The sequence below is a fragment of the Hylobates moloch genome, unplaced genomic scaffold (assembly GCF_009828535.3).
Source record: "Hylobates moloch isolate HMO894 unplaced genomic scaffold, HMol_V3 SCAFFOLD_13, whole genome shotgun sequence".
Lineage (NCBI taxonomy): Eukaryota > Metazoa > Chordata > Mammalia > Primates > Hylobatidae > Hylobates > Hylobates moloch.
This window is the reverse complement of record NW_026652288.1, coordinates 24993962-25019338: the sequence shown is the minus strand read 5'-3', so window position 1 is coordinate 25019338 and position 25377 is coordinate 24993962. Positions and strand designations below refer to the sequence as shown.

Sequence of the window (25377 nt, the reverse complement as noted above, 5' to 3'; positions counted from 1 at the left end):
AAAACCACTAGAGGCCTGGTTTCTGCATTTGTTCACAAGGCTACACTTGCTACCTGGCTTCCTTGTCTTCTTATCCCATTCTGTGTTTCCTCCACACTCAGCCAGAGCCTTAGCAGGTCATGCTTCTTTTACTTGGTGGAGTAGCCCAAACCCTCATTCCCAGAGGACCTGAATCCTTAGTTATCCCGCTTTTGTTGTTGTTGTTACCATAACTTTCCATTCAGCTTTCCTTTGGGCATGGACGTTCTTAAGAGGTGCCTGAGAGAATTCGCTGGGTTCCAGACATGGTCTTGCTTGGCTCTGTGGCTGATCAGCAATCCAGTTTTCTCCTTGGTAACTAGGATCAATCACTCCAGACAGTGGCATAACTCCTTTTTTCCACTGTCAGTTCAGTGGCAGAAGGAGTTCAAGAAAGCCAAGTGGGTGTGGGTGTCTTCTCTCCCAGGGAAAGCATTATGATATGTGCCTGGTGGGAGCACTCTCTCCTGAGGACGAAGGCAGTCAGCATCCCCAGAGGGTTTCAGAGTTGTGGGATGGGGGAACAGGGCCACGCTTAGGGGGCTAAGTAATAGAGGCTCTGGAGCTGGCAGCTGTGGACCATTCTGTAGAGAAAGTTGGAAAAGTAGAGAAACGTGCAGATGACCGTGGGCCGCTTCCGCTGGGGATGATAAAATCAGACCCATGCTGGTTGCTGCCAGACCCCGTCCAGGACCATGTGTCTGATTCTCACATGGACTCTCAGCCTGGCCACCCTGTGCCCCTGACTCCCAGGCCGTGGGAAGCCCATCTGACCCACAGCACGTGTGACCGCTAGACAGGGCTTCTCCTGGCTTGCAGCACTTGGAAATCGGTGCTGCCTTACGGAAGTCTGTGTTGGCTCATTTTGGCTCCTGAGAACAACTTCAGCTCCTTAACGGCGTCTATTTTAGGTATAAATCTCCCCCCCGCTCACTTTTGGGGCTGTGTCATGGCAACCATTAGTGTGAGCAAAGGAGTCTGACTCAGACTCCCGTGTGGCCGCCGTAGTGGCAGCAGGTTTGGTGTGATCATAAGTGTTCCTGCTGGTGGTGCCAGCGCTAGTGGTGCCAGTGCTGGTGGTGCTGTGGCCTCGAGAGTGGTGTGAGAGCCACAAGCCATCTTATTGTGACTCTAGAGCCAGATAAATGGGCTTTGCAGAGGGCAGGACTACTGGCCTGTCACCAGTGGCTTTTGGTATTCTATGGACAGCTGGTGGTTTGGGTGCAAGTAATGTTTCTGAAAGTCAGGGTGATGGAATGGTGATGGCTATCTCACTGGAAAATGGCACCAAGACCCCCTCCCTCTCCCTCCTCCTTATCCATCCCCAGACTTATGACCAAGAGAGGTTGTGACAGGAGGGGGAAGAGTCGACAGATAGACATCTCCGTCTAGGAGGTCTCCTCCACTTTCTCCTGGCCCCCAGCTGACCCCCACCCTAGCAGATGATTGGGCAGGGGGTGGGGCACAAGATACTCTGCTGCCTTCTGTCACCCACAGGACTCATTTGCACCTCCTCCTAAGCTCAAATAGGAAATTTAGCCATGGGACTGTTATCTGTGGGCCAGGGTCACCCCAGAGGCACAAATATTGATCATGGCGCTGGCTCTGAGATCTGTGTTTAGCGTGCTCATTCATGACCAAGAACTGCCACATTTGCAAAGGGTTCTGAGTTACATGGACCTGGATTCATAATCCTGCCCTGAGGCTTTCTAGCTGTGCTACCCTAGAGAGGTACTAAACCTCTTTAAGCCTCCATGTCTTCTATAACAATAGGACCTGCTTCACAGGATTGTTTTGAGGATTGAGGACAGTGCATGTTCCTTAGCACAGTGCCTGGCACATGGTAGGTGCTCAGGAAATAGCTGCATGAATGAATGAGTGAATGACCACTGCATTGGGCAGGGCATTGAATACTGTGATTAGAAGGCTTCAGTGCCCTCCTTCCCTGCTCCCACTGCAGACAAGCCTGACCAGGAGAGAGAGACTGACTGGAAACTTTGTTTTCTGGCCAGTCTGTGCCGAAAGTTAATATAGATCTGCAGCAGTCACATGCTGATTGTGAGAGGGAGTGGAGAGCTGTGAGCTTCTGAGTGGGATGGACCTGGACTGTGTCTGGCCCCACCCCTTACCCACTGTGTGACCTTGGGCAGTTTTATTAATCTCTCCATACCTCATTATTCTCATCTGGAAAATGGGGATAAAAATAGTACCCACTTCAAAGGGTTGGGGTGAGGTGTGAGGATTAATGAGATGTTGACATTGTAAAGCTCTGCTCACGGGGCCTGGCATGTCGGAGGAGCTTAAGTACAAGCTCCTGCCTGAGCGAAGGCCACTTAGAGGAACTCCAGGGATTTCAAGAAAGGAGAGAAATCTGCGGGCTGGTTGAATCTGAGAGTAATCATTGTTAAGATTTATTGAGTACTTTCTCTGTGCCAGGCGCTCTTGGAAGCATTTTTAGGGCATTCCATTTTAATTTTCACAGCAGCGCTGTGAGGTGGAGAGTTCTTTCCCCCACTCTACAGCTGAGAAAACTGAGGCACAGTTTCGCCTCAGGCCACACAGCTGGTAAGAAATAAGGCCAGTGTTGGAAGCCCCGCAGTTGGCCTCCCAGGGAGCCCTGGAGGGGACTGAGATTAGCCCTTAGGTCAGGAGGGTGTCTGCCACAAGTCGTAGACTCATACCAAAGTAGTGAAAGCTCACAGTCCCCAGAAGTTCAGAGATGTCCCTGCCTCCAGGAACAGCAAGACCAGGGGCCCAGACAGTGACTACAATGCTTTTATCCCTCTGTCTTCATCTCTGAGCTCTTCGTTCTCAGGCAGGCTCACCCACATGGCGGGAAGACAGCAGCTGGCAACCCCTGACTCACATCGACCATGTTAGCATCCTTCCATCGCGTCAATAAAAAGGTTCCAGGGAGGCCTCTGATTGGCTCTGCCTGGTCACATGCTCACTCCTTGCCTGGGGTGAGGGTTGAGGTCAGCACAGGCACAACCAAAACCCTTTGACAAGTGTTTCCCACCGGGAAGGAGGGGAAGGCATCTAGGTAGAGCAGAACAACCAGAGTCCACTAGAGGAAAAGGAGAATGCAAGCAGAGGGAGGGAGAAGGACCTGCTACAGAAATGGTCAGATATTTTTCAGCCATTCAGACAGAGAACTTGAGACGGAGAAGAAGGGGCCCTTGGGGTGAGAATATTGGGATCGTGTTTGGTGGAGTGAGGATTTAGGTTTGTGGGCCATGACAGTTTTGGTTTTGGAAGAGGATAATTATGTGCAAGCCCTTGTTGAGGAGAGACTGTGGGGTGGCAGGGGGGCCAGCAGTCTCTCAATCTGAAGATGGAGAGGAGGCTTGGGTGGTCATCTCAGGGGTGCTGATGAGGCTGGGGTTGGTGAGAAAGTGGAGATGGCAGTGGGGACACTGCAGGGGAGCAGTCCTGAGGCTTCAGGAGATGGTGGAGATGTAGCTCTTTGGTCTGAGAAGGGGCTGAGTGAGCGGGGGTTGTGGTTACAGATGCAGGCAGCACTGACTTGCACTGCCCATGGGCTGGACGCAGTGGGAATGATGTGTTTGGAGGATTAAACATTTCGTGAGGGTGGGGGGTGGAGAGGGAGGTACCAGTGTTGTAGCTGGTGATGGAACTCTGTGTGGGTGTGAGGAGCTGATGATGGTTATTCTGTGGGACGTGATGATTTCATAGAACAACAGAGGTGGAAAGGCCTCAGCTACACTCTTATTTATAGAGGAGGAAATGGAGGCCAAACGCAACCGATGGCTGCAGTTGGGATATAAGCCCTTTCTCCCATCCCCACTCTCTCTGTTTAAAAATTCATTTTTATTTACTCACAGTAGTATATGCATATAATTTAAGAAGTCGAATAGTACTAAAACCTCCTAACAAAATGCAGTGATTCCTTGCCTACTCCTACCCTTATCCTCTTCTCAGAGGCAACCGCTTTCGATTCTCTTGGCTGTTTCTTCCAGCAATTTTCATCTCATATTTCTGAGTAAAGTGCATATTTTTGATTCATCTATTTAGACATTTTCCATTGATTTCCTATTTAGTAGATCCTCTCACATGCCCAACCTTTCTACTCTTCACTATCCTCCTTAAATATTGACAATACTCTTCTTATATTTTTTCAAAAAATTGTTTGTTGTCGCTGGTTGTTTGGAGACAGGATCTCGATCTTTGCCCGGGCTGGAGTGTGGTGGCACAATCACAGCTCCCTGCAGCCTCGACCTCCTGTGCTCAAGCGATCCTCCCACATCAGCCTCTCGAGTAGCTGGGATGACAGGCATGTGCCACCACACCCTGCTAATTTTCTAAATTTCTGCAGAGACAGGATCTCCCTGTGTCATCAGACTGCTCCCAAGTGATTCTCCTGTCTTGGCCTCTCAGAGTGCTGGGATGACAGGCATGAGCCATCATGTCCAGCCTCAAAAATGTTTTGTGCATTTGGTAGCCAGAATAATGGCCCCCCTAAGATGGCCAGGTCCTAATCCCCCGGACCTGTGAATATGTCACCTTACATGGCAAAAGGGACTTTGCAGATGTGATTAAATTAATGACCTAGAGATGAGGGGATTATCCTGGATTATCTGGGTGGGCCCAATGTAATCAGAAGGGTCATTAGAAGTGAAAGATGGAAGCAGAAGAGTAGTCAGAGCAGGAGATGTTGATGAGGCAGAGAGTACTGTGATGGGAAAAAGACTGGCCATCGCTGGCTTTGGAGTTGGAAGGGGACCATGTGGCAAGGAATGAGGGCAGCCTCTAGATGTTGAAAATGTCAAGGAAATGGATTCTCCTTAGAGCTTCCAGAAAAGAATGCAGCCCTGCCAGCATCTTGAGTTTAGCCTAGTAAGGAGAATCTTTTTTTTTTTTTTTACTACTGACTTGCAGAATTGCTAGATAATGTGTTGTTTTAAGGCATTAATTTTGTGGTACATACAAAAGTAATTTGTGTGTACATACATGCATATATACATATATATACACACACATATATTTGTTAAACCTACATACAGTGTTTATTATTTCGATAAAAATATTATTCACAGCTGAGCCTTGTGGTGCACTATAATAGTTTCTTTTCATTTTTTTCCCTGAAGTTAATTACCTTGTTTCTCATCTGCCTTATTTTTTTGTACCTGTTGCTAATTCCTACCACAACTTCTAATATAATTTTATTTTTCTGTAACAATACTGTTACCTTAGGTCTTCTTTTTCTTTTTTTCTTTTTAACTGATACATAATAATTGTGCATATCTATGGGGTACAATGTGATGTTTCAATACATGCATACATTGTGTAATGATCAAAACAGGGTAGTTGGTATATCCATCACCTCCAGCATTTATCACTTCTTTGTGGTGGGCCTACCACACTTTCCAATAGCCATCAGTATTGCTTTCCACACGGGCAGTCACAGCAGGTAAAAGATGTTTCAGTTCCATTTTTTAAGTTATCTGTCCTCTTTCACTCTGGGCTAGTTGCTTTCTAGGCACATTGTAGCTGATGTTCTGTGACTTCCTTTTGTGGTCATCTTTGGAATTCCCATTACTTTCCGGTTGGAATCTCTGTTTTCTGGCTTTCGTGTTCTCCTCTCGTTTGGCTCACTCCCCTCATTAGAGCACATCTTCCAGGACACACATCTGTCCATATCAAAATCCATTCATGGCTGGGCACAGTGGCTCACGCCTCTAATCCCAGGACTTTGGGAGGCCAAGGCGGGTGGATCACCTGAGGTTAGGAGTTTGAGACCAGCCTGGCCAACATTGCAAAATCCCGTCTGTACTAAAAGTGCAAAAATTAGCCGGGCATGGCGGTGGGTGCCTGTAATCCCAGCTACTCATGAGGCTGAGGCAAGAGAATTGCTTGAACCCACAAGGCAGAGGTTGTCGTGAGCCGAGATTGTGCCACTGCACTCCAGCCTGGGCCAGAGAGCAAGGGTCTATCTCAAAAAAAAAAAAAAAAGAAAGAAAAAATCTATTGAGTTCCTGGGTTTAGATAGCAGAGTATGGCCACGAGCGATACCTGTGTAGTTTTGTCAGGTAAAAAGACAGTTCGACAGCAGAGGACATGGTGATGACGGCACTGGTTCCCCAGTCTCAGCGGGAAGGCTGGCCCTCTCTGGCTTATGCCGGGTGACTGGCGTGTGGCCTCTTTTCCCCTTCATCCTGGAGCCTCCCTTCCCATCTCTCCTGTGCTGGATCTTATGCGTATTAGAGGACATCTTCCTGTCGTTCCTGGGAAAGGGGCGTGAGGCCTCATATGTCTGAAAATGTCTTTACTAGGGCCCAGCGTGGTGGCTCACGCCTGTAATCCCAGCACTTTGGGATGCTGAGGTAGGAGGATCACTTGAGCCCAGGAGTTCAAGATCAGCCTGGGCAGCATAGTGAGACCCCATCTCTATTTAAGAAAAAAAAAAAAAAAAGACCCCGGGCGCGGTGGCTCACGCCTGTAATCCCAGCACTTTGGCAGGCTGAGGCGGGCGGATCACGAGGTCGGGAGCTCAAGACCATCCTGGCTAACATGGTGAAACCCCGTCTCTACTAGAAATACAAAAAATTAGCCAGGTGTGGTGGTGGGCACTTGTGGTCCCAGCTACTTGGGAGGCTGAGGCAGGACAATGGCATGAACCTGGGAGGCGGAGCTTGCAGTGAGCCAAGATCCCACCACTGTACTCCAGCCTGGGTGACAGAGCGAGACTCCGTCTCAAAAAAAGAAAAGAAAAGAAAAGGGCCAGGCGTGGTGGCTCACACCTGTAATCCCAGCACTTTGGGAGGCCGAGGCAGGCAGATCACAAGGTCAGGAGATTGAGACCATCCTGGCTAACACGGTGAAACCCTGTCTCTACTAAAAATAGAAAAAATTAGCCAGGCATTGTGGCGGGCGCCTGTAGTCCCAGCTACTTAGGAGGCTGAGGCAGGAGAATGGCATGAACCCCTGAGGCAGAGCTTGCAGTGAGCCGAGATTGCACCACTGCACTCCAGCCTGGGCGACAGAGCGAGACTCCATCTCAAAAAAAAAAAAAAAAAAAAAGAGAAAAAGAAAAAAAGAAAATGTCTAGTCCAGGCGCGGTGGCTCACGCTTGTAATCCCAGCACTTTGGGAGGCCTAGGCAGGCAGATCACGAGGTCAGGAGATCGAGACCATGGTGAAACCCCGTCTCTACTAAAAATACAAAAAAATTAGCCGGGCGTGGTGGCGGGCGCCTGTAGTCCCAGCTACTCGGAGAGGCTGAGGCAGGAGAATGGCGTGAACCCGGGAGGTGGAGCTTGCAGTGAGCCGAGATGGTGCCACTGCACTCCAGCCTGGGTGACGGAGCGAGACTCCGTCTCAAAAAAAAAAAAAGAAAATGTCTTTATTTTACTCTCACACTTAAATGATAATTTGGCTGAAAATAATTCTAATTGGAAGATTAAGATTTGGTTTATTCTTTAAGAATTTTGTCTGGGCACGGTGGCTCACGCTTGTAATTCCAGCACTTTGGGAGGCCAGGGTGGGTGGATCACTTGAGGTCAGGAGTTCAAGACCAGCCTGGCCAACATGGCGAAACCTGTCTCTAATAAAAATACGAAAATTAGCCGGGAGTGGTGACAGGCGCCTGTGGTCCCAGCTACTCTGGAGGCTGAGAAATGAGAATCACTTGAACCCAGGAGGCGGAGGTTGCAGTGAGTGGAGACCATGCCACTTCACTCCAGCCTGGGCAACAGAGAAACACTCCATCTCGGAAAACAAAAACAAACAAACAAACAAACAAACAAAAAAACCCAACTGATCGGAAGCTCTGAGAATGATAGTGGGCTTGTTGATTTTCGGGTCTACGTAGGCTGACCTGAATAAGCCATTTTGACCCCATTTTGGTACTGATGTTGGTATTGGCATCCTTAAACCTTTCCTCTTAGATTCTCATTCGATTCTCCAGAGAAGGAAAGGGTTGTCTGGCTGCCAGTATTCTTAGAGCCCAGTGGGGGAATAGCCTGAGAGACTGGACATCAGCATTTAAAATAACCTTCCTGGCCGGTGCTGTGGCGCATGCCTGTAATCCCAGCACTTTAGGAGGCTGAGGTGGGCAGATCACCTGAGGTTGGGAGTTCGAGACCAGCCTGACCAACATGGAGAAACCCCATCTCTACTAAAAGTACAAAATTAGCCGGGCTTGGTGGTGCATGCCTGTAATCCCAGCTACTTGGGAGGCTGAGGCAGGAGAATCGCTTGAACCCGGGAGGTGGAGGTTGCGGTGAGCCGAGATCACGGCATTGCACTCCAGCCTGGGCAACAAGAGTGAAACTCCCATCTCAAAAAATAAATAAATAAATAACCTTCCTTTCCTTGGTTTGATATATCATCTTTGTTTTCAGCTGTGCCAAGTGACTCTGTGCAAAGACCCCCTATTTTATGCCTTCCAGTGACTACAGATGAACCTTCAAACTTGTAGAGGAGGGTCTAGGAATTCACTACTCTTACTCAGCCTCTCGTTTCTCACACACGCATCCTCTTCAGCCCTAGTGCCAGAGTACCTGGTGCTATCATATAAGCATCTGTTGAAGACTGTGTTATATATCAGCGTTCACACGCCTGTCTGAAATTTGGCTGTCACAAGTCTGCTTTCCAGATTCCACAATTTTGTTGGTGGTATTCCTTCTCTTATTCAGCCTAATCTTGTGACTTTATGTCTTAAAAAATCTTTTGGCCAGGTGTGGTGGCTCATGCTTGGAATCCCAACACTTTGGGAGGCTGAAGTGGGAGGATCCTTTGAAGCCATGTGTTCAAGACCAGCCTGGGCAACATAGGGAGACCCTGTTTCTACAAAAAAAAAAAAAAAAAAAAGAAAAGAAAAGAAAAGCCAGGTGTGGTGGTACACGGCTGTAGTCCCAGCTACTCCAGAGGCTGAGGCGGGAGGATCACTTACACTTGAGCCCAGGAGTTTGAGGCTGCATTGAGCTATGATACTGCCACTGCATCCAGCCTGGGTGACAGAGCAAGAACCTGCTCTAAACAAACAAACAAAAAATGTTTCTACTGCATTGAATTTAGAAGGTAGTGAGCCTTGGTATGCATATTCAAAGCTTTCAATTCTTTTTCCACAACAGTTTTATAGTTGAAGCAGTGGAGATGGTGATCATATCAGCTGTGATACAAAGATGTTTTCATGGTGGGATTCCTTGAAATTTTTTAAGTGGCTGTTACAAACATTATTCATGGTCACTGTGGACTCTAAAAGGAGGGAATAAAAGCTGCTTTTCATGGTGGTAGGGTTCTTGGCAAGGGTTTTTTGGTGGCGGTGGTGGTTGCACTGCAGCCCTTGGCCCAGGTGGGGATAACGCTTTGGTATTGGAAGCAGCCAGGGCTGTGCGGTGGAAGGACCGGTGTGGTGAACATCTGCTGCTGTGTTGGGACTGTGGGCCCAGGAGAGCCCACTCCCCATGGCTGGGCTGCCTGAAGGAAGAATGAAGCCTCTACGGGTAGGTGGGCAATGCTATGTCAAGGTCTGGGACCTTGGCCACCAACTGGGGCCCCCTAGAGTTGTGTAGTACATGGCCTGCCCAGACACATACTGGAGGATTTTAGGTGATGGACATGATTTTGAGGGACTGCTACTGAAAGGGCTGGTCCATTGAGCAACACGAAAGGGTTGACCCAGGTCAGCTGCGTTTTCTGTGAGGACAGTTTCTGCAGCTCAGATGTCAGAGTCTTGGGTGGAGGAAGGGGAGGAGGAAGAGAATCTTCCTTTCCTTTCCTGTCTGGGATGTCTGCCCTTGGGGCCAATGCCCTGTGAAGTTCTGCTTTTCCCTCCAGCTTCCTTCCTCTCCAGAGCTTCTCTGAACCTCGCCGCACCCGTGGCGGCACAGATGCCCTCTGGGTGTCCCTAAGCCTAGGGCAGCATCAAGACAACCCTCCCGTCCCGTTTCCTTTGTGCCTGGGTCTCCCCCGACTCCTTTTGGGGTGCCCTGTCCTTGTCAGCCCCTTGCGTGTCCACTGTGCCTGTGGGGCCGCAACAGCTTCCTTGGCCGGTCAGAGCTATTAATAGAAGGGGTCCTGCTCTCCCATTTCACTGGTGGGGAAACTGAGGGCTGGGGAAGCCTCCGTCAGGAGTAGATCCCACCCCTACAGACTTCAGGCTCAACGTTCTTTCCAACCAGACTCTGTCCCTCTTAGCTTCTGACCCTTTTGAAGGTTTTGGTTTTGAGGTGGCTGGAGATGTCTGTGGTAACAAATGGGGAGTGGGGCTTGACAGGGAATCACTGGCTGCTAAGGGGTGGGAGCCGAGTGCTTCTGGGTTGGACCAGTTCTCTGTTGGGATCTTCAGAGTTGCTTCTGTGGTATGTGTTGGGGGACGTGAACCCAATCCCTCAGAGCTTTAGCGTCAGAGAGATCTGGGTTCATGCCTCTGACGGGTCCTGGCCTTGTTGATCTTAGTGTCACCTGTAAACTGGGCACAGCACAGCAGCTGCCCAGATGCAGAGCACAAGCCAGGCCCTGAGTGGCATGTAACCCATGGAGCTGCTCTCCGCTGCCGTCCACCCTCTCGGGACCCGGGCAGCAAACCTTCCTTGAGCCCAGCACTGCGCTGTGCCTGGGGGTATGGGGAATGGATGCAGTGCACCTGGGCTGCCTCAGGGCTCAGCTGTGGGGCAGGCCCACTTCCAGCCTTTCTGGGTTGACCTGATGGAACTCTTCCTGTCCTGGCCTTAAGAAGCTCCTCCTGCCAGCTCCTTCCTCCCACTACCCCCTGGGGCAGAGCCAGGGCTGGGGCACCCACTCCCAGGCAACGATGCACCCCTGGAGAAAGGGGCTGGGCCTGTAGGAGAGCCAAGCCTGCGCTTTCTCCCGGTCCTGGTTTTCCAGGGAGCCCTGGCTGGAGGGGGATGGGAGGAGAAGCCCAGGAGGGAGGGGGGAGCTGGGGAAGCAGAACCAGGAACTGGAAGGGGAAGGGTGTGGGTGGGCCCAGATCCAGCCTGCCTCCCGCTCTCCCTCGCCTGCCAATCCCCTCCTGGGCCCTGGCACACTCGAGGCAGGGGCTTGGCGGCCGCCTCCTCCAGGGGTGGGGAGCAGGGGAGCTCTCGTGTGTCTCTGAGTGAGGGGCTGAGGCAGCAACACCCCCACCCCAGCTGTGGCCTGAGCTGCAGGCTTTGTTATTTCTCTGGCTTGAGGCCTACACCTGGAGCAGAGGGAAGAAAAGCCCCTAAAACTCAGCCGTGTGGGTTCAGAGGACCCCTCAAGCCCACCAACTCTGCAGGCAAATGAGGCTGGTTCATGGGGTGGGGGAGAGAGCAGCCTCACTCCTGCCTCAGTGTGGCCGTGGCCTGTGGCCGTGGCCTCTCCCTCCTAGGCCAGAGCCAACCAGGCCTGCAGGCTGAGCTCAGACCTCAGCTTTCTCCGGGCCCAGGCGCTGGTCCTGAAGTGAGGTGACATTCATTTCACTACATCCTGTGACTGTGCTCACTTCCTCCACGTGGCGGGAGGTGTGGGGGTGGGGGTGAGGACAGATTAGAAGGAAAACGTAGCCGGGCTAGGGGCCTCTGGGGGAGGCTGGGATTTCCCAGGGGCTGGTTGGGGTGGGAGGGAGGATGCGGGAAGCTTTCAAAGGAGAGAGAGGCTGTGAATGAAGAGAAGGGAGGAGGCAGAGGCAGCTGGAGGTCCCAGAAGTGGCACCCATTGGCCGCAGCGACACGGAGGGGAGACTGCTGCCACTCCAAGGCTCTCAGAGGCTGCTGGGGTAGGAGGTGGCCCTGAGGGGAGCCTGCCTCGGTTTCCCTGCTCTCTGGGGTGCTGGTGAGGCCAGGAGGAGGAGCAAGACCCCAGGCCTTACAGGCCAGGTGTGGCCCTGGGCTGAGGGCCTGACCCAGGGAGGGTGGGGTGCTCCACCTCACTGATCCTCTTCTCTCCCCCACAGGTGGAGCCATCGAAGCCCCCACCCACAGGCTGACAGAGGCACCGTTCTGCAGAGGGCTTAACACCGGGATCTATGTTTAAGTTTTAACTCTCGCCTCCAAAGACCACGATAATTCCTTCCCCAAAGCCCAGCAGCCCCCCAGCCCCGCGCAGCCCCAGCCTGCCTCCCGGCGCCCAGCTGCCCGCCATGCCCTCCAGCGGCCCCGGGGACACCAGCAGCTCTGCTGCGGAGCGGGAGGAGGACCGAAAGGTGAGCAGCGGGCTCTGCTGGGGACCCTCTGGCCTGGGAGAGAGAGAGCCCTGTCCCTATGTGATGACAGCCGGCTCCTCATACTGAGCGCATGACCACATCACTCAGTGCTCACGACAGGGTGTGGGACCATCACATCCCTGTTTGGGTGATGAGGAAACGGAGGCTTGCAGAGGTTCAATTCTGGTGATGGAGCAGGCATTTGGTTCCAGGACCCAGGCTTTTAACCACCATGGCGTTCACACAGTGGCTCAAAGCCCAGGTCTGTGCCATTGTGAGGGTTCGGCCTCACAGAGAGTCCCAGAACCTGGATTCCTTCTCGGACCCGCCTCTTACTAGCCATGGGCCTTCACATGAATCACTTTCTCTCTCAGCTGTCTCTGTTGCCTTAAGGTGTTCAGTAGCTTCTAGGGGACCAAAGACAAGTTCTGGGGTGGGGCACGGTAGACACGAGGCCGCAGGGGCCCACCCTCCCACACAGATGGAGGCACAGGCTGGGTTCAGTGTGGCGCCAGCACACTTTGGAGATGGTGATTTCCTGTCCCCGCCCCCCACCCCAGACTCCCAAGTGAATGTCGCTGGGTGATCTTTGGTATGGCTTTTGGCCACAGAGCTGGTGACCTCCGTGTTTTCAGAATCTAGTTGGGGGTGGCCTCTCCACCCTTCTGCTGAACTCCAGGTTGTGTCTGAATCAGTCAGAGGAGATTACATCAGACTGATGGGTCCCCACAGGCTGCCTTGGGAACCTTACCAAGCCGTGTCCCCATGATAGGAAAAGCTACCCCTTAACCCCCAGCACTGGACTGTGTTGCCCTCTGTCTATAGAATGGTGAACTCACTGCCACCCTCCAGGGGATCTTATGATGGCCACAGGCCTTCCTGGCATGTCTGTCTGCTGTGTCTCTGTCCACAGTTCCCCCTGCCTGCTCCCCTTCCCCTGAGTAGCGCTGGGGGTTGTGATGCTTGGTGGTGTCTGGGAGTAGCCGGGCATGCTCATGGGGGCAGCAGTTGGTTCTTTTGGAACAAAGGTGGACACCTGGCACCAGCTGTGGGGGCCCTGGGCACTCTGGGGCTAGAGGCAGCCAGCACTCTACCTGAAGGGTGTCAGCTCTGAGACCTCCCTCTCGTGTGCTCAGCTCCTTCCTGGGTTTACTCATTCTTCAGAGTGTGTTTCTGTTTCCTAGTTTTCCATCAATGGTTCTATTTGGTCCTTGGGGACAACTCTTGAGACAAATGGGGCAGGGACAGATGGCCCCAGTTTACAGATGAGGAAGCTGAGCCCCGCTGGGCAATGGCAGGTCCAGATGACAGCCTGTTCTCCTGTCTCCCAGGTCCGAGCCCTTCCCACAGCCCTACCTGCATAGGTCCTGCTAGGGACACATGTACACATCCCAGGAGTGCACATGACACCCAGGGACCTGCCTTCCCAGGCCAGCACCCTGTAGAGCGCCGTGGGGGTGTGTGCACCCAGTCAGGCAGAGCAGGCCAGAAAGCCAGCACGCGCTGCGGCCCACTGGGCAGGACGCCCGGGACGACCGATCAGGCTCCTCCCTTCTGAATCCATGGGAAAAGAACTGATAGTCCTGGATACCTGCGGGCCCCTAGGCTGCTCCCGCTCAGGACTCAAGCAGCATGAAGACCCAGGCCCTTTGGCCATAGAGTTGGGGACACCTGCAGCCACCTGTGCTCTGGAGTGGCAACTGTGGCCATGGCTGACTCCCTCCCCTTCTTGGGCCTGGCTTGCTTTCTCTGTCGGATAAGGTGACCCTGAGCCTCACCCCACTCCGGGTCCGATGTCCTGACAGTTGCTGACGCAGCCCCCCTTCGATGCACTGGCAGTCACTGGTCAGCTGCTCCCCACAGGTGGGGAGGGTGGGGACAGCTGGGACAAACTCCTCCTGTTACTGGACTGTACTCCCACAACGCTGCTGCTCTGGGCTGCGGAGCCCCAGGCCACCAGGTCAGGATCTGCATTATAATAGTTCAGGATTGAGAAGCAATGCTGGACCGGGAGTCAGAAATCCCAGGTCCTAGTCCTGAGTATGCCACTTACTGGAGATGTGACTTCAGGCCATCTGGGCTTGTGTTTGCTCAGCTGGAAAATGGGGATAGTGACTCCAGCCTTGCCTGTTTTACAGGGTGGTTGTGGAAGTCAGATGAGGTCATGGGCATGGAAGTGACCTGCAGACAGCAAAGTCTGGTCCAATTATGAGGGATTACGATTGCTATTATTATCTACCCATAGTAACTGCTCTGGCTCAAGCGGCAACAAACACACACCCAGCCCTAGATCCCGGTGCTGATAGAGTGTGCACACTCACACACCGGCAGGCAGGGGGTCATGCCAAAAGATGGCAGCGATCTGGATAGACAAGGGCCAGGCCATAGCCAGGCCTCCTCCCCAGCCACCCACACCTACACCACGCATGCTGGCTCACCTGGCACACTTCCCCGGCACCTCTGGGCTAGCTCCAGCACCTCCAGGGAGCCGCCCAGGGAGGGTGGGGAGAGACACTGACAGCCACCACAGCAGCCCATGAAAGCCAGGCCTGCGGCAGGGGTGCTGGTAGCTGCAGAGGGGAAGACACAGGCTTGGTCTGCAGCCCAGGGAGCCTGGTACAGGTGCCAGGGGCACTGTGCACAAAGGAACTGTTTGGCAAGCCAGATGGAAGGGGTGTGGCCAACCAATGGCCCTTCCACTGCCTGGCCCCATGTGGCCCTCTAGCCTCTGCCCGCCACGGCCCCCCTGCCCCCAGCCACGCCTCCATGCACCTTTCACTCCAGCCTCACTCCCATACTTCCTGGAGTCTCCAGGTCTTTGTTTATGCTGCTCCCTCTGCCGTATGGGCCCTTTCCCTAATCTCTTCCCCTCCCTGGTCAAAGCCTCAAAGCCCAGGCTGTAGTCAGCCTTGTATTATAGTTTGCAGGGGACCAGTGGTTCTCAAAGTGGGATCCTCAGATGAGCAGCTTCAGCATCACCTGGGAAGGCGAAGCTCAGGCCCCACTCCAGACCTGTTGAGCCAGAACTCAGGGGATGGGACCCAGCCGGGCACTTTTAACCATCCCTCCAGGGGATACTGTTGCGCACAGATGTTGAGAACTATTGGTGTAGATAACTTCGGCCCACTGCTAGCCTGGAGTGCAGGGTCACGGCCCTTTTCTTCCATGTGAATCCCCAGGACCTAGAATAGCACAGAGTGGGTGCTCGGGAAATATTTTACGGATAGAACGGAAAGAAAAATGAGAGTAGCCAAGACCCTCCCACAGGAGAATAATCCCGGAGCCCAGGATCAGGGAGGCGGAGTGCAGAGCTGTGGGTGCTGGGCTGAGGCAGCCATGCTGTGGCTGGGAGTGTACAGAGTGGCCTGTGTGTGTCCCCCTGGCACCTGTTGCCTGCCCTACCCGCCATCCATATGGTGGGCAGAGCGGGGCTGCTTGGGGAGATGGGGAGGAGGCAGGCCGAGCTCTGGGGCTGTGGTCAGGGCAAGTCAGCTGGTAAATGTTGCCGCAGCAGAGGGAGGGGGCTGGCCTCGTGGAGGGTGGGTGGGGAGGCAAGCAGTGGGGAGGCTGAGAGCTTAGAGGGGAGTATGGAGCAGAGGGAGCAGGACAGGGGAACAAGAACAGTCCAAGGGCCACCTCAGATCCCCAAATATGAATCAGAGGGGAGTCCAGAGCCCCAGGCCAGGCCCCTGGTCTCAGTGCCGCCCCCTTTCCTCTGGCCTCAGAAACACAATGGCTAAGATGCATTGAACACCGACTGCTAGGCGCTATGTGCATGCATTATCTTATTCCATTCTTTTTTTTTTTATTTGAGACGGAGTCTTGCTCTGTTGCCCAGGCTGGAGTGCAGTGGTGTGATCTCGGCTCACTGCAAGCGCTGCCTCCCGGGTTCATGCCATTCTCCGCCTCAGCCTCCTGAGTAGCTGGGACTACAGGCGCCCGCCATGCCCAGCTAATTTTTTGTATTTTCTTTTTTTTTAGTAGAGACGGGGTTTCACCGTGTTAGCCAGGATGGTCTCGATTTCCTGACCTCATGATCCACCCGCCTTGGCCTCCCAAAGTGCTGGGATTACAGGCGTGAGCCACCGCGCTGGGCGTATCTTACTTAATTCTTATAATTGCCGCATAAGGTAGACAGTATTATTTTCATCATTCTATCTTATTAAGGGCTAAACTGAAGCTCAGAGAGGTTAAGTCACTTGCCTAGAGTCACACAGCTTGTTAAGTGGTAGTGCTGAGGCTGGAATGAGGCTGGCTTCTGTGCTCCTTAGGCTGTCTCTTGTGTGAAGGGGGACGGGGTGAACAGTGCCCCCCGGCGGTGATGCGATGAGAATTCGTAGTCCTTCCCTGGATTTTTGCTGCAGGAGAAAGCCTTTCACCGCATAATAGCGCTCTTGCCCTTGGGGAGAAGTTGGGGGCACTTCATCTCCAGCAGGAACTGCACACACCACCTGCGTGTACAGGCACACACACCAGATGGAGGCACTGCTGCAGACACGCAGCTTCTTACCATTTCTTCCTGCCTCCTGCCCTCCTTCCTTCCCTGCCTCTCCCTCCCTGGACATAGGTACCTTTCAAGGTAGTTAGCATGTAGCAGGGCTCCGCAAGGCTGTTGGATGAACTGAGTGACCGTACTTGGAGGGCCTAGTAGAGGGGTAGGAAGACATCGAGGTGGGTAAGCCATGCCTACCCCCCAGGGGTGGGTGGGGCCTGCTGGGCAGCTCCTCTGATCAAGCCTTCTCCTGCCTGTAGTAGAAGCTGCAGCTGGGGTGCATCTTTGTGCTGGGGAAACACAGCACTTAATGTGTTTGCACATGTGCGCGTGTGTGTGTGTGTGTGTGTGTGTGTGTGTGTGTGTGTGTGTATGCGTCTGTGGGCAGCATTGGGGCCGCGGTTCCTCCTTTCCCCTCCCCATCGAAGTCCAGCCCAGAGGCCTGGCAGCCACTGATTTCTCGTGGGCTCTCTCCACCCTGGTCTGCAAGTGCAAGGGCCTCCATCCTTGGGTGGGGTCCCTGCCAGTTCCAGTGGCAGTCATTCTTGCTGCCCGCCGTCTGTCGCCTGCTCCTGGGCATGTTCTGCCTTTCTTGCACTCAGATGCCCCCACATGGTCACTTAGGGCTGGCTCTTTGCTTGACAATGGTTGCGGTAAGGTCATTTCAAAGAGCATCCTTCTTAGTATGTTTAAATAGCTATAGAAAAAGCTGCTGCACCCTCACCTCTTCAGAGACCCAGCCAGCAATAATGGCGCGCTCACTCTATGTCGGGGGAGTTAGGAGAAGGTTGGGCGTGCTTAGCAGGTTTGTGATGTAAACAGTGCCCATCCCTGAGCTGAGCAGGACCTACATTTTGGGCTTCAGGTTCTCGAAAATTCTCTTAAATTGGACATTATTACATGTCAAATTTAGTTAACCTTGGTCACTACAGTCTTGGGTGGGGGTTGTTTGGCCCCTGGAGACGGGCCTGTGTTGAAGCTAGACTCTGTCACGTGACTTGGCAATATGGCTGTGAGCAGGAAAACAGCTCCTAGTTGGCTTGAGAGGTTCAGACGAGATGGTGTGTGCAAGTGGTTAACACCAGGACATAGCATATGTTAAGTTAGCTTTATAATTTATTTTGGATATCTACCTACCCATCCACCCACCCACCTACCTGCCTGCCTACGTACCTACCTACCTACACCTTTGTGGTTTAGACCCACTGCTGCCCCATGAATTGCAGGTGCGTGGGAGAAGAGTAGGAAACCATGGGTGGGGACATAGTGTGGGCTTAGAGTCCACTGAGAGCCTAGCACGTAAAGGGAATGTTGTCTCTCTCTGGGTCATCAGTCACTAAAGGCCTGAGGTCCCTTTATCCCTTGAACAAAAGTAAAACAAGGCAAGTGGTGATGAGACCTAACTCCTGATGGCAGGGGCTGTAGATCCCTTCAGGGGCCTAGGTGAGGGGCCATAGTCACTTGGGTCCCTCCTGCTCTTAATGGCCGGGTTAGGGATAGAGCCCAGCCCTGCCGAGAAGGTGAGTCGCCCAGGGCCAGGACAGGAAAGGCCAGGCTCAGCTGTGCAGAAAAGAAGAATGGGCCGGGCGCAGTGGCTCACGCCTGAATCCCAGCACTGTGGGAGGCCGAGGCGGGTGGATCACTTGAGGTCAGGAGTTCGAGACCAGCCTGGCCAACATGGCAAAACCCCGTCTCTACTAAAAATACAAAAATTAGCCCGGCGTGGTGGTGCGTGCCTGTAATCACAGCTACTTGGGAGGCTGAGGTGGGAGAATTACTTGAACCTGGGAGGTGGAGGTTGCAGTGAGCCAAGATCTCGCCATTGCACTCCAGCCTGGGTGACAAGAGCAAAACTCCATCTCAAAAAAAAAAAAAAAAAAAGCTGTGGTGTGCAGTGGCTCATGCCTGTAATCCTAGCCCTTTGGGAGGCTGAGGTGGGCAGGTCACCTGAGGTCAGGAGTTCGAGGCCAGCATGGTAAAACCCTGGCTGGGGAAAAAAAAAAAAGAGTAGAGCTGAGCAGTGGCGCAGTGTCCCAGGATAATTGGGAAATGAGCCTTTCCTCTCTGGTACTTGGGCTTGGCACAGGAGTCCTGGTCATGCCCTACAGCTGCCTCTGCAGAGAGCCACCGGGCATTAGGGATATTCCTTCTAATCATCCCACGTAATGTTTGTGCTGCGTGGAAGGGCATGTAAAGGAGTGTTCTCTGCACGGTAATTGACTCAGTCCGTCGTCACGATTAGTTAGGAGGCGCCCAGAGCAGGATGATGATCAGAGGTTCCTCATCCCCATTTTACCGATGAGGAACTGGGGCTTAGAGAGGCCACATGGCTACAAAGTAGTTTTATCTGGATCTTCCCCTCTATTAAGCAAGGGCTGGCAGAGCCGGGTGTGCTACTGAAGGAGCAGACATGTGTGGGCTTGGTGCCATGGAAGTGGCCACAGGCAGAGCAGTAGCACACTCCACTCTGGGCTCAGCATGGCATCAGGTACTTGTTTACATGTTGTTGTCTCCCTCTGAACCGAGTTTCCTATTTGTTTATCTTTGTGTCCAGTACACAGTAAGTGCTCAATAGATTTTTTGAGTGCACCCCTGTGTCTGGCCTTGTGACATAGAGACCTCAGAGGTGGACAGGGCTGAGGTGTGCTGCTCGTGGGTGTGAGGTCTGGCCCACCCTGCACCTCCAGAAGACAGTGAGGCCCCAGCCAGGTGGACAGGCTGTGGACAAGGGGCTGCAGCCCTGGCAGGAGGGCCTGGGAACCAGACGGGCACCACCGTTGTCAGCTATTTAGCATTTCTGGAACACCTCTGTGTGCAAGTACCCAGGAGCTGTAGGGGACTCAGAGGCGCCAATGAGACACGGCCCCTCCCCTCCAGGAGAGTGGCCTTTCAGGAGGATGGAAGGCTTTCCTCAGTAATTATGACACCACCTAAGCAGTCAATGGTTATTTGTTGGATATTGTTGAATAATTGGAATAAAGGACTGATGAGCCTTGGGAGGTGACTGAGATCAGAAAAAGTAGGGGGCTTTGGAGGGCTCTGGGCCCATGTGCATCTACAGTGATTCCCAGCCCACTGCCTGACCCCTCACGCTGGGATCAGCCTCTGCAGGTTGGCCTGGGCACGGGTGTGTGTGCAAGCATATGTGCGTGTCTGTGCGGCGTTGGGGTACGCAAGCGTGTGGCTGTAGCTCTGCAGAGCCTAGTGCTCAGGCAGCCCGGGACAGGACTCTGCCTCTTGCAGAAGCCAATTCGTTTCACTGAATTCCATGACCACAGACAGTCCCTGGGAGGCCAGCCAGCCAGCTGGCAAAGGCTGGGCATGCTTCTTGTCCCAGGGGGCCCGGGCAAGTAGCTGGCTAGATCCGGCAAGTTCATCCCCTCGACTCAAGCACCAACTTGAGACATCTGCTCAACCGATGCTGGGTCAGTAGCATCCGGCTTAAGTACTGAAGGGAACACACGTATGTCAGGCTGGCTGTCTCTAGGCGAGGGCCTCAAGAGACATAAATCTCTTGTGGGGAGGGGTCCTGTGTCTGGGCACAGGCAGCCCAGAGTGTCTGTGCCTGTGAACGCCCGTGTGCCTTGACCTTGGATTGCCTGTATCTTTATGGTGTCACTGTGTGTGTGTCTGTTGACATGGTAGGGTATAGTAGCATGTTGCAGTAGAAAGACCGATGGACTGGTAAACAAAAGATGTAAATTTTGGTTCTAAAGACCTCCTTTCCTGGCTCTCTGATCCCTGCAAGTCAGATAATCTCTCTGAGCTTCAGGTGTTTCACCTGTGTAATAGAAAAAAATCATACCAGCTCTGCTTTCTGTAAAGTGTAAGAATACAATAAAATAACATATGTGAAGATGCTTTGTTAATTACCATGTACAGTGCAAATGTGAGAGATTATTATCGTCATAGCCCAGCGCATCAGAATGAGACGTATATGGCTTAAAATCATCCATCCAGTGAGCAGTGTTGAAATGTAGGTCAGATCGTAGCCTCAGAAGTTTAGAGAGGGAACCACCTAATCTCACAGGCCACCAAATGTGAAGGTGCTTTGAAAGCTGCAAAGAATGACATAAATGCAAAGTGACAATTATGTTTAAGTCTAGAAGGGACGTTTTAGTCCTCTTGTTTCCTAATCTGGAATCGTAAAGATCCGAGAGGCACTGGAACGTCGTACACAGTTGTATTTGTACGGGTTTGTAGATTTGTACGTGTGCCTCTATTTGCGTCTATGGACTCATGTCAGGCACCTACTCTGTGACAGTCATTCATCAAGTGCCTGCCTTGGACTAAATGCATCGGTCTAGGCATTCTGGATGCCAGCATGAATCAGACACCCACACTTCCCTCAAGGAGCTGACTGTTACCATGCTGGGTAGGGGAACTATAGGAGAGGAAGGGTCTTTCAGCTCAGTCTAGGCAGGGGATGCGAGGAGGGGGGCCTAGGGGCAGGGAATCCAGGATACGAGGCTGGAAAAGCGAGTAACATTTTGCTGATAAACCTGACGGGAAGGTGGTGCGGTCAGAAGAACAGTCTATGCCTAGGGGCTGAGGCCGGAAGCAGTTTGCTTTCGCGCTTGGTGCTGTCTGTTGGGACCACAGTGTGGAGAAGAGACCAAGGCGATCCAGCCAAATCCTGGGGACCGTCCTGCACATGAGCTGAGGAGCTTGGCTGGATCCTCCTGGCCCCCGGGAACCCCCGTGGCAAGGGTTTAAGCTCTGCAGAGTGGCATAATCAGCTTTGCATTTTGGAAAGCTCCCAGAGCCCCAGTATTGCCACATATCTTGTGGCAGGAGCGCTGGCCAGATGTTGGGCTCTGTGTGATAGTGAGGGATCGCTGCATATGGTGGGCGGTGCGCTGGGATTTGCACTAGGCAGGGAGGGGGATGGGGAGGATGGAGTGGGAGTGAAGTACGAATCAGGATGTGTGGAGCGGGGGAAGGTAGCAGTTCTTGAGTGACTATCACGTGTCAGCTTTTGTTACATCACCTCATTTAATTCTTATAACATCACTGTGCAGTAGATATCATCCCATTTTATAGATGAGGAAAGCAAGACTCAGGGAGGTTAAAGAGCTTGAAGTTACTCCTAAGCAAAGAGCAGAGTGAAACTCCCAGCCCGGCTCTGCCCTCTCCAAAGCCTACATGTCTGGAATTTCCACCCCCTCCCCTCTGCACTGGAAGTGTGGACGAATTCAGTCCCCTGGCTTGACAGATGAGGAAACCAACCTGGGCTCAAATCTGTTCCCGTGAACTGTGTTACTGTTTTTCAGCTGTTCCACGTCACCACGGATCAGATTCTTTTCTTTCAGAGTATTAGCAACGCCTCCTAATTCAGGGCTACTTGCAGATTTGATAAGCATATTTTACATTCCTTTGCTCAACCCATCAGCAAAGATATGGAATAAAACAGACCCCGTGACAGATGCGAGAATGAACCACTTGCTACGCTTCCTTGGAGCCGTTGAGGGGCACGGCCCGAGCCATCTGCTCACCCTTCTCAGCGTGTTAGCCCCCTCCCTCCGCAGAGGGAACCTCAGGCAGGCCCAGAGCAGAAGCGTCGCTTCCCGCTTTGCCCTAAGACTCCATCGCAGAAGAGTTGGCGGAAGAGAACGTGCTTTTCACAACGCTGCGCTTAGGGCCAAATGTCCAGGGGAAGGGCCAGGAGTTGTTCAGACCTGGCTCTCGTGGAGACTCCAAGCACAACCCAGAAGCATGCGGGGCCTGAATGCTGGGCCAGCCGTAAAGCTCCTTGCACCAGGTGTGGGGTACACACAGCACCCCTGCCTGGCACTCCCCGCCCTCTCTGGACCTGTCAGGACCTGGAGAGGTGGCCTGGCACTGGGGGGTCCACCATTTCCTCCTGGGCTGGGTTGCACGGAATTGAATCCAACAGGGAAAAAAATGTGCTGAGCACCTACAGGCCCAGCACACGTGGTGTAGGTGAGAGATGCCAGCAGGACTGCATATGGCAGAGGGGTGGCCTGTCAGGGCCCCCAAAGGCTTTCTCCGCATGCCTAATGGAAGCTGGTGCCCATCGTGAAATGTCAAGCGTCTTTATTTTTAGGTCATTGCTGTGTGGTAACTGTGGTTCCCTTTCACTGATCAGAAGCTCTGGTTGGCTTTCACATCTCTGATTAGTTCAGAATAAAAGAAAGTCAAATGACTCCCTCTGTCACAAATGCAGCTTGTTAAAGAAGCAGTTTAAAGCCCAGAATTTATGGGCAGTAGGAGTTTTTCCAGAATCTGCCCTAGGCGCTAGGGATTCAGCAGCAAACAAAACAGACAAAGGGGCAGACCCTTTGTGAAGCTTTCTTCTCAAAACCTGAGAAGCAGACAGGATGGACACCTTCCTACCTCCATTTTATGGATGAGGAAACTGAGGCTCCGAGAGGCTGCTCCTGTAACTAGGAAATGGACAAGCTGGGCTCATGCCCACTTTGCTCTTTCCATGACCTCACGTGACCCCTAATGATTTTACAAGTGCTGATCAAGACAGTGCCCATTTGGCACCGGTAGAATCGGATTAGAAGCCCCACCTCAGCCTGAAATTCTTAGCAGTTGTGTAGATCCAATCAGAACCTTCACAAATACTGAGCTGCACTGGCAATACGTCCTCTCTGTGTGATCCTTTCTTACACTAGGGGGTCTGGGGTCTTCAGAAGATGGTTCAGAAGCAGCAGGCCTCCCCTCCCATGGGGCGTGTGCCCTTGGGCACCCTGAGCCCTCATGAAGGCTCCCGCGAGTTCTCTCCTCCTCCCACGGCCTTTCTGCCCTCACCGCCCCTCTGCTGTGCTTTCCTGAAAAGAGCCCCTGAAGGATCTCTGGCCTTGGGGCTGGCCTCACCCTCCACAGACAGCACGGGGCTCCCCAGTCCCCTGGCATCCTTTCCAGATGCTTCCTCTGCTGTGCTCCTTAAATTGCCCTCCTTGGCCCTTCTCCAGCCCTCACTGCCGTGTCACTCTGCATAGCTTAGTGACAGTGCTCTTGAAGGTCAGCCCTTCTGACCCCTAGCCAAGCCTCCTTATCCTCAGTATCTTTCCCAGACAGCTTTGGTCTCCGGCGTTGGCAGCCCTCCCCTTCCTTGCTCCCACAACACACCAGGGTCCTCTTCTGCACCTGCGAGCATTCTCTCTCTATCTCCTGTGTGAGCTCTGCCTCTCTCCAGCTTGACTGTGGCCGCCACCTATGCTAAGACCGGGCACCTCTGTTCACCCTCCGTGTGCATGTCTTTGGAGGCCTCCCAGAACTTGAGCCATGATGGTCTACCCCGCAGACATGCCTCAGCTAGAGGATGGATGGAGGGACCAGGGATGCCCTTCCCGCTGGTCTTATGTCTACAGCTGGTCACAGTAGGTTTCCATTTGTGTGTCCCACTGTCACCTAAAAATTAATGTGGCAAACCACAAGGTATTTTGCAATCACAGAAAATGAAAGTTGAGTAGGATGTTGAGGGCCATCTTACTCAGGTCTCCAGGAGAGCTGTGGACCCTCTTCTCCCTCTGTGCTGCCAGTACTGCTCTGGGTTGGCCCCTCCTCGGGGAGGGCCCAAAAGCCATCTTTGGTTCCTGACATCGTGCAGGGTATGAAGAGCAGCCTATGGTCCGTCTGCAGGGTCAGGGCATCTTTCTCCCCCCTTCCCCAGCATCATTTCTGCTGGGGATTAGTCATGCCAGAGCCTGGCTGAGTCAGAAGGGACTTCTGGGTGGTTTGTGGCCAGGCTGGAGTAGTGAGGCAGGACTTTCTAGGTTTATGTCTCTGTGCCCCAGGAGACAAGCATGTCAGGGCCCAGCCGTGCACAGGTGTTATGTGAGGAGTGGGGAGTAAAACAAACTTCTGTTCTAAACTCGGTGAATGCAAGAGAGGGAGAGGAGCTGAGATTCGGTCCCCGAGACCCTCCCGCAGGCTGACAGGCATGCGCGGTGCCAGCTTCACATGGCAGGGGTGTTCACAGCTGTACAAGTCCTCCACTTTCCATAGTTGTCCACTTCGAGTATTGCCTGGACTTCAAATAGATATTGCTAAATTTAATATTTCTTTTCACTTGATTTTTTTTTTTTTTGAGACAGAGTCTCGCTCTGTCTCCCAGGCTAGAGTGCAGTGGCATGATCTTGGCTCACTGCAACCTCTGCCTCCCAGGTTCAAGCAATTCTCCTGCCTCAGCTTCCCTAGTAGCTGGGACTACAGGCGCGTGCCACCACACCCGGCTAATTTTTTGTATTTTTAGTAGAGATGGGGTTTCATCGTGTTAGCCAGGATGGTCTGAATCTCCTGACCTCATGATCCACCTGCCTCAGCCTCCCAAAGTGCTGGGATTATAGGCGTGAGCCACCGCGTCCAGCGATTTTATTTTCAATAAAGGTGATTCATTAAGTAGATCACAAATGTAATTGTGTATCTGTGAACAAAAGCTTTCTCATATAAATAAACTTTTAACTCAAATCCTTTTTCAGAGCTTGTGTTATGATTTTATGGTTCAGAAAATGTGGTCATAAAGAGAGAGAGATGCCTTCTGCTGGGGCAGAGCGTCTGCCCTGAAGTTCCCCCAAGGATGTATTATTTATATATATATATATATATAAATTATATATTATTTAGATATATAGTCTAAATAATATATAATTTATATATCTAAATAATATATAATTTATATATATATATGGGTGTGGGTTTTTTTTGTAGAGATGGAGTCTCACTATGTTGCCCAGGCTGGTCTCAAA

General features: G+C 52.6%; 1 protein-coding gene across 2 annotated transcripts in view; it reads left to right on the top strand.

The window, feature by feature from the left end:
- The window catches only part of DNMT3A (DNA methyltransferase 3 alpha), a 115219-nt gene that overhangs the window by 16592 nt on the left and 73250 nt on the right, over nt 1-25377 (top strand). The window contains exons 1-2 of one of the 2 annotated variants that reach the window (XM_058426148.1): nt 3643-9484; nt 11917-12165. In XM_058426148.1, the coding sequence (XP_058282131.1) occupies nt 12103-12165 (63 nt within the window). In that variant the 5' untranslated portion in view covers nt 3643-9484; nt 11917-12102. Of the gene's footprint in view, nt 1-3642; nt 9485-11916; nt 12166-25377 lie in introns of those variants that run through there. The other variant, XM_032172415.2, reaches the window with a different exon arrangement.